General features: G+C 40.3%; 1 protein-coding gene across 1 annotated transcript in view; it reads left to right on the top strand.

Moving 5' to 3' along the window:
- Nucleotides 1-49: 49 nt before the first annotated feature.
- RASGRF2 (Ras protein specific guanine nucleotide releasing factor 2) overlaps nt 50-9,363 on the top strand; it is a 289,250-nt gene continuing 279,936 nt past the window's right edge. Inside the window, 2 exon segments of the mRNA XM_006143501.3 lie at nt 50-267; nt 269-458. Coding sequence (XP_006143563.1) covers nt 182-267; nt 269-458 — 276 coding nt within the window. The 5' untranslated portion in view covers nt 50-181.

Below are 9,363 nucleotides of genomic sequence, written 5' to 3'. Positions count from 1 at the left end.
CCGGGCCCCGGTGGCCGCCGCGCCCCGGAGGCGGCCAGGAGTGCCCTGCGAGCTGCGCGGGGAAAGGGGGCGCCCTCCGCCTGTCGGAACCTGAGCGGGCGCGCCCTCGGGGGAGCCGGCCGGGCGATGGCCGCGAGGCAGGGCTAAAGCGGGCGGCCGCTGAGCGCCCCACACCCTCGCCATGCAGAAGAGCGTGCGGTACAACGAGGGGCACGCCCTGTACCTGGCCTTCCTGGCGCGCAAGGAGGGCACCAAGCGCGGCTTCCTGGGCGGGGTGGAGCCGCTGGCACGAGAAGTGGTTCGCGCTCTACCAGAATGTGCTCTTCTACTTCGAGGGCGAGCAGAGCGGCCGCCCGGCGGGCATGTACCTCCTGGAGGGCTGCAGCTGCGAGCGGGCGCCCGCGCCGCCCAGGGCCGGCGTGGGACCCGCAGGCGCCCGGGACGCGCTGGACAAGCAGGTACGTTGCGCCCTCCTCCCCAGCGTGCTGGCCTCGGGGCGCCGCGCTCCCCTGCTGGTCTGACCCCGGGAATCGCGAGGGCTCGGCCGAGCGCAGGGGCCGTGCCCCGAACTCCCTACGACGTCAGCGGCAGAACAAATCCGCGCGTCTCCCACCTTCATCCAGCGAGTCCCCTCTTCACCCCCCACCCCCCGGCACGTGATCTGTTGGAATGGGGGGCTGCTTGCTTTCTTTTCCCGCTCGGGTAGAGGTCCGATCTTGTCAGCTTCTCTGCGAACCCTCCTTGCTTCTTAGACCTTGCTCAGAAACATCTCGCGTGGTGACGTGTGTTGACACCTGTTGGCTTTAGATTGGCAAGACGAAACTAACTTATTTGGGAAAGTTTGGTTTCTCTCTCAGCCGGCTGGCGCGTGTAGAAATGTCCGCCTGCAGATGCGTGGCCACGGACGGTGCTGGCAGCAAGCCGAGCTTCCAAGACGGACAGGCACTTTTTGCTGCTCATCTTCAATCCGTCTTTGTGGTTTTGGTCAGTTTACCTTGCTAACGTTTGACCTCCTGGGTCTAATTATGAAGGCAAATGTGTATTCCTATTTCCCAAGATTAGTATTTGGTGGCCACATGCTTGCTATGTATAAAAATGTGGGCATTTAAAAAGAACGCTTCTGTATTTTTAAATGAATGCTTTGAAAATGAATGTGACCTTTTAGTTCTGGTCATAATCGTGTTCGTTTTGCTGTGTACTCACTGGGGAGGAGGGAGTAAAAACCCTCTAAGTTTAGTGGTCTTCATCTCCCCATTCCTGCAAATGTGCCATTTGTATTTTCTCAATTATCATTCGGTTATTAAAGTTAAAGCAGACGAATGTTATGCTTCCAAACGTTCTCACTCCTTTGCCTTGGGGGGTGGGGTAGGCTAATTGTCTTTGCTGTTGCACACAAATATTTTGCAGCTGCATTTTCCCATGCAAGTCAGTCCAAACAGCACCTACTGCAAACCACAGAAGCTGTGGGTGAGGCCAGCAATGAAATGCTGAAGATGCCTCTCTGACCCCTTGGGACTTCTAAAACATTGTGTCAAAGTAAGGCATCTTAAAGCCACATCAGCCAGAAGTTCCATTGTTTCACTTCGATATATGTCATTAACAAACAACCGATTAACTTGTTAGGACACTTACAAATCTGAAATTTTAAACAAAACTGCCTTATAGTGTTTTGAGGGTACTTTGACAGTCATTCAAGAAACTGATTTTTCTTTGTAGATGTAGATATTAGAAGGGTAGGCAAACATTTCAAGCCATGTATTTTAGAATTTAAATTGAGAGGTGAAAGAATTTTGAGGTTATTTTTTTCTTTAAAAAGGTAGATGTTCCAAGACCCCACAGGAACCAAAATAAATAGGTTTTTAAGTGTTTTGATGTCTAAAATAAAAGAGAGTACTTTAAGTTGCTATGAATATGTACCATTCACTTAATTCTAAATGATTTGTTGTCTTCATATTTATATTAATATCATGAGATAACCACTTTTGAGGTAGAAGGAGTAGGGGTGAGGTGTTAACTTGTAACAACTTCTATGGCTGTCTGATCTGTTAATGTTATGTGGAAACCTTGGAAAATATCTGGACTCTCATCTTCAGGACAGTTTTCTTTCTTTCTCTCTTTCTTTTTTAAATAATTATTTTATTCAAGTTTATTTATTTATTTATTTAAATTTGACCAGAGAGGGACAGAACAAGAGAGACAGGGAAGGTGAGAAAGCAAGCCACCAGGTCTGGGACTTGAGCCATGGTTGGCCATGTGGGAGTCCAGCACACCACCTGCCAGCCCCAGAACAGTTTTCTTTAAACCACACTTGAATAAAGAAACATAACCTCCAAATAGCTTGATTTTTATGTCACTTTTTATTATTGGAAGTTATAAACAGGTCGTCATGAGAGAAAATTTTTCTGTTAACTAACATACAAGTGTGTATTTCTCTGCCACTTTATGCCTCTTTAAGAGGTTGGAAAGGAGAACCTATGGTGTTTATAGATAAAGCTGTAAAACATGGAGAAACAAACATTTTACAGTGGATTAGGAGTTGGATTGGGAAACTCCCCAGATAATGCCTGTATTAGTTAGGCATGCTTCTGTGACTTGGGTTAGTTTAGCACAGTATAATGCTTTTCTCCAGCACTGTTTGAAGAATGAGGAAGAAACTGTGAAAATGAGAACCAGGGAGAAACTTTCTACCTTTAATCTGCAATTTATGCAGTTGGTTCCTTTTCGGTTAGTTTGTGTTGCTGCTGTGCTTGGATCAGTTGAAACGCTGAGACATGATGAATTTGTGGAACTGGTAAGACAGAGAAGATGGGAGGAGATGAGCAGGTCTCAAGGTCTGCTTCTGCACGTGTGCTTCTAGAATGTTCCATGTAATATTCCCTCAACCCATAATCATGGGTGAAGTTGAGGGCTTTGAAGAGAACATGGAAGGGCTGAGCAATTTTCCTCCACCACATTTCTATGTGAGTTTTTTAGACAAGTCTCTTAACCTGTCATCTCTGCTGCTTCTATTAATGAAATTGCTGTTTCTCCAATATGTAAAAATGAAGAGTTGGGCTGCGATTTTGTCTAAGTGGCCTTCTATCCATGGTTTGCCTTCTATCTATCTATTTTCTGTTTCTAAGTTACTACTGACAGCGAGAGCTTTTTGTTGTGTGCAGGATGTGAAAGACAATTTCACAAGATTTAAAAGATTACCAGTGTCTGTAATAAATACTGCTTCTGAGAAGCTAAGGACAAGTGATTGAAGGGGATGTTCTCATAAATCGGAAACACAAACATATAGCAACATCGTTGCTGAGACAGACTTGCTTCCCGTTCACATTGGAAGGTGACATGTTGCCATGTGTTATTATCATCGATGTAATTCTTGTTATAAATCGTAAATCATTCTTCAGACTTTAACTTCTAGCTCTCCTTCAAATAATTTTTAAATTGTAATTAATTATGTTTTTAGGTAAATTACAAGAAGAAAACTCCTGCTAGTTTGATTCATCTACATAATAATTCAAAGTAGGTTGGTTGAGAAAAGAAAAAAATCAGTTTTTGTTGTTTTTTAAAATTTTTTTTCAGCATTTTGCCTTTAATTGTTTCCAGTGAAGCAGAAAAAAATGAAAGTTTTTTTTTTAACTTTCTAAATATGCCTACGTTGAAGGAATATTGCTCAGTTGTTATTCATAGTGTCCCAGGATTCCACTTTGATAAACACTTGGGTGATTGCTAGACTGTCTTTTCAGCCTTCCTATTGGCTACTTCTTTGCCATAGGAAAAGTGTTATAATCAAGAGGAGTCTACTTAAGATTTTTTGGGCGGCCAGTAGGTGGCGTGGTAGCTGAGGCTCTGGACTCCTGTATGGCCAACCATGGTTTGAGCCTCACAACTGGCAGCTTGCTTTTTCATTTACTTTCTCTCCCTCCCTCTCTCTGGTCCAATAATAATAATAATGAATAAAATGAAATAAAAGTAGTTCTAAAAAAAACCCCTTTTTTTGAAGTAATTCTTAGTATGCCTCTTCTTGAAAATGAATCTAGAGGAGCACTTCTTTCTTTTTTGGAGAAGTTTTTGCTATAGGGCATGTGCGTTCACCAGAAAGACAGAGACAGAGAGACAGAAAGTGAGAAATCATCCCCTGAGGGGGATGGCCACGCTGCAGTTCCTTCTCTTCCATTCTCCTTTTGGGATCTTGGACATGCATGCACACGCACCCCGTGTGAGTTTAAGCCACCGAGTCTGGGACTCAAACCACAGTCTACTACATGAGAGTCCAGCAATGTAGCCATTACTCCATCTGCTGGTCCCATGGGAGCACTTCTTTCTAACAAAGCTCTATTTGTGGGAAGTGAAAAACTTTCCTTTCATCCCAGGTGAAAGTGTTTAAGGGAGACTTGCATTTAGTAAAATACCTTCTGTGTAGTAGGCGCTGTGCTCGCTATCTCATTTAATTTGAACTTTGCTTCAGATCTTACAGATAAGTAGAATATTATTATCATCACTGTTTTCATTTTTACTTATGAGACTCAAAGAATTCTAGGTAGATGATCAAAGTTCAACTCCAGATAAGAAGACTAAATGATGAGGAGTTTCTTACGAAGGAGACTACCTATACTCTGAGCTTCAAGAAATACCAAATTAGTATTAGAGGGGGTCGGGGTATAGTGTATGAATCATTGTTTATTTTTATTTCCTTTTAAAGACTATTTAAATGGCAGTTGTAATTCTTCAGAAATACAATTGTAGACCATTACATATTCAAAGAAAACTGGGATTTATGTTTAAACAAAATTCTACATGGCATTCCTTTTTTTTAGCGGGGAACCTTTAAAAATATTTGCACTTAGAATGACACCTCTCAATTAGTCTAGCCTATTAAGTAGCTGTAACTGCCTTGCTTGCTAGTAGGAAAGATAGCAATATAAACTATCTTTATTCCTATTTTCTTGGTTATCTTAAGTGTTCTATTGAACCTGATTTTTTTGTGGGGGAGGGTGATGGAGGGGGATATCTCCTTCATGCTGGAAGTTTAGAGAAGTAGAGACTTGTCATATTTGTGCTGAATTAAACATGTGGATGTAAAGGCATTAACGGTTACGTGATTCCTCCTGTCGCCTCATCTAAGTCATTTTAACCATCCTAGCTTGACCACAAACAGGATTTTAATCATTTTATTGAATTAGGCAGAACTGCATGCAAGCCCTGAAATATTTGTGGAGGGTGGAGAGCGTGGATGGTGGGTTTTCATTCTGGTTCATGTTATTTGGTTGATTTGTAAAAACCAAGTCAGTATTTTTTTTTTCCAACGCAATATTTTACTTTTAACTTTTGCTTATTTTTAATGCCTTTTATTTAATTAATTAAGTTTAATTTGACCAGAAAGGAACAGAGTGAGAATGAGAGAGAGAGAGAAAGTGAGAAAGCAGGCCATCAGGTCTGGGACTCAAACCACGGTCAGCCATGTGAGAGTCCAGTGCCCTTAACCACCACGCCACCTACTGGCTCCCAGAAATTGTTATTTGAACTTTGTGATTGTTCTGTTTAAAGTTAAATGAAGACAAATAACATGGATCAGCAAGATTTGGTTATTTTAATTTTGGCTACACTAAACCTTCCTATTTAGATAATTATATTTGTCATGAAGGATTCGACATAGGAAAAAGAATGCATCTTGGCTGTGATATATGTACATAAAGGTGTATTTTTTTATTGTAACAACTATTTTTATTTTTACATTTTTATCGTAACAAGTGGGTTTTAATAAGTGACAACTAAAGTTCACTATTGAGTGATGGAAAATGTAGTTGATACATAACTTTCTCCTTCTTTTGGGAACTGAAGAATAGAGGTATTTTTCTTACACGTGGTGATAATAAGACCTAAAGCATGGGACCAGCAGATGGTGTAATGGTTACATTGCTGGACTCCACATGGTCGACCACAGTTTGCATCCCGAACTTGGCATCTTGAAATTCATATGGGCACATGTGTGTGCGTGCCCAGAATCCCAAGAGGAGAATGGAGGAGAAGGGGTTGCGGTGTGGCCATCCCCTCTGGGGGGGTGATTTCTCACTTGCTGTCTCTCTGCTCTCTGACAAGTGCAAAAATCTCTCTTTTTTTTTTTTTAAAAAAAGAAAATCCCCCAAATCCCTAAAGCACATATGATAACTAAATGTTTCTAGTGTTAGCAAGCAAATATTAATAATTTGTTAAAACAGTTGTTGATACTGCTGTCTATATAGTGAATATTATGCTTTTAAAGTTGATTTTGTCTGCATATTTCAGTAATAGTCAATATAATTTTAATTTTGTGGAATAGAAAAACTTAGTCTTTGGGTTAGCCCTTCGTGGGGTGGTTAAGACAGCTGGAGTTGACACATGGCAAGCTGCATGGTTTAAGTCCCAGACTGGCAGCTGAAAAACACAGTGGGTACCTGTGCCTGTGTGCTCAAAGTCTTAACAGGAGGGAGAAATGGAGGAGAAGGGATTGTGGTGTGACCACATCCCATGGGGGGTGCTTTCCTTTTCTTTGTCTGTTTCTGCTGACTGTATGTGGGAATGTATGTGGGAAATTAAGAAAAAAAAAAAAAAAGGAAAAGAAAAACTTAGTCTTTAAGAGTATTTTCAATTAATCTGATACTCAAACAAACAAACAATAAATCAGATTGACAAACAATATAGATTTACTTGGGCCTTAACTCCTAATTTTCATAATTTTCAAGTGGTTTCGTGTTTTTCATACTTGATCTTTTATCCTGTAAGAAGAGGTTCTGTGTGTGTATCTGTGTGTATGTGGTGTTTATTGAGTTTGTTACCTTAAATCACTGGATATCCAACATTTGTTACGCAGTTAAATATGTTGGAGGTTGCAGATTTATATCATTAACAGGTATAAACCCAATCTGTCTGCAATTTGGAGAATTTATTTTTCAGGATTAAGGATTTGTCATTAATCATTCTGTTAAATTAATCACAATGAAATTCCTCTGAAGTTACTGTGCCTCAAATAAAAAGTGTGTATAGTAAATCTCAGTTAGTATTAAGTGAAACTAGAAATAATATTTAAGTATCAACATAGCACTGTGATAAATGTTTGATCACGTTATAATATTTGTCCCTTATTCTAAAAATTAAACATGATTGCAGAATTATTCATTGCATTTCTATTGCTGTAACTTTCACATTTCAGCTGATTGAGAACTTAGGAGTCTGGGTGGTACTTCTATCCAAAAAAGCTCCATTTGTGGAAAATGAAAACTTCCCTTTCATCCAGGGGGAGGCCAAGGTGTTTAAGGGGAAAGGGTGCTTTTATTTAGCAAGTCCCTTCTGTGTATTAGGCTCTGTGATCCCTCGCTACCTCATCTTTTCAACTTCACTTCAGAAATTCATTAATTTGGCTCCACCAAAGGGTATTAGCATTTTTTGCTCAAAGAATTAAAATGTGTTTGTGTATATTTAGAAAAACTAAAGGATAGAAGCTTCTGTTATTTTTGCAGAAGACATTTGTGTTGCTCTGTAGACGGACAGAAATTCAGAAGGCCCGTGTTCTCATGACTTTCATTGCTAATGGCACTCGAAGAACTTATGATTCAAATATTTTTCCCTAAAACTCCTCCCAATGACTACAAAGTGCCCCGATTGAACTTTTTAGGGAAAAGGCAGGGGAAAAAATAGCAAGCTTGAGTTAATTTGTGTTTATTTAAAGTAATATACTTTCTTTTCTTTTTGAGATGTAATGAAAGAAATGAGATAGAAAGTTGGGAAGGCCTACCTGAGAACAATTTATAACTAATGAGAATATAATTAAGAGGTAAATTTTTTTAAAAAAGGTACATTAATGAGGTAAATTAATATAATTAAGTAAATGAATGAGAATTATACTTTTTATGCAGTTTGAGGAAATGCAATGATGTGAGAATATAAAAATAACCATGTGGCTTTCTGGTGCAGTAGATCAGCTCTGGGTGGAAGGAGGAAGCTGGCTCCCACATCGCCAATTTTGGTGTAAATCCTGCCTGGGAAATGTGAAAAATCACTGGGCCTGTGTGTAAACGTGTGTGCATGTGCCCAGGATCTTAGTGGGAAGGAGGAATCGAGAGAAGGAGATCGGAGCGTGAACAGGGCCCATTGGGAATGAGAGCCACATTCTTTCCCTCTTTCTCTCTGGAGCATGCACATACCTTCTGGTTTAAAAAAAAAAAAAAGAAATAAAGAAAAAAAATCTATCGATCCTTTAGTGCCTTATTAAAAAAATGTAGACCACAATTTCCTTTTTTTCAGTTCTTCTCAGACTTACCAATATGACATTGCTGAGACCTTTGAAAGCTGAAATAGCAGAGATGTGGGGGACTGCTTACCGGTACTTTGCATTATTTTCAGCTTCCTGCAATGTTTTATTTTGTCGCTATCTGATTTAACTCAGATAATGCCTGATTTACTTCCTGAAGTGTACTTATGAGCATGTCATTTATGTGACTAATACAAAAGAGGGGTTAGTCCTTTCAAACAGAGGGACGTCGGAAAACGGGGAGGTATCCGAGGGTGAGCAATGTGGGAACAGGGAGGTGAGAACTTGATCTGAGGCTGATTATGTAACAGTTACAGCTCCTTACTCAGAAGTCAGGACAAGACATCGTCAGTGACTCATGGGACGAGGAGGCTGTTTATATACAATAAGAAACTGCTTTCTTTGAGAAGATCACTTTCCAAGAGAAGTAGTAATACTGTGTATGGTTCGAGTCAGGGGTTAAACTGTGGGGATTTCAGCCTTGGCTCCACCATATAACATTTATATGATCTTGAGCGATTTCACTTTCGAAGCCTGGTTCTGTGCCTGGAAGGTGGGAATCATGATGGCCCCCGCTTCGTAGGGTTGTGGAAAGGCTCACGGGCAATAACCCAGGACGAGCTAGCAGAGTCCGGCCCTTGGTGAGGTCAGCACGTTTGCCAGCCGTGTTTTTATCACTCCTCTAATGCAACTCTTCTTAATTTTCTTCTTCTTGTTTTCAGAGTATGATCACTTTGAAAGATTTTCCCTTCTCTCTTTATTAAAAAAAAAAAAAAAGGCTTTAAATTCAACACACGCAAAAGAAAATATTTCAGGGAAGACCAATATACCCCTCATCCAGTCTTGGCCATCTTCAGCTTCCTGCCATTTCTTGTTATAGCTGTCCCTCTACACATAGTTTTTATTTTTTTGCTAGACAATTTTAAAGCAAGTTCCAGACATTGTATAATTTCACTTGTAAATAAGGACTTTTTTTTTTTCCTTTTTGGCATGGCACTTACTTGGCATTAAAGATTGTACTAGATGTAACTCTGAAAAGAACTACTTTGGAAAGAGTTTGTAATGTGTTTTTGTTATGCTGTGTGCTA

Source organism: Tupaia chinensis, unplaced genomic scaffold (assembly GCF_000334495.1).
Source record: "Tupaia chinensis unplaced genomic scaffold, TupChi_1.0 Scaffold000099_1, whole genome shotgun sequence".
In the NCBI taxonomy this organism is placed as follows: Eukaryota; Metazoa; Chordata; class Mammalia; order Scandentia; family Tupaiidae; genus Tupaia; species Tupaia belangeri.
The sequence above is the reverse complement of the archived record's forward strand: the minus strand, read 5'-3'. Positions and strand labels throughout refer to the sequence as shown.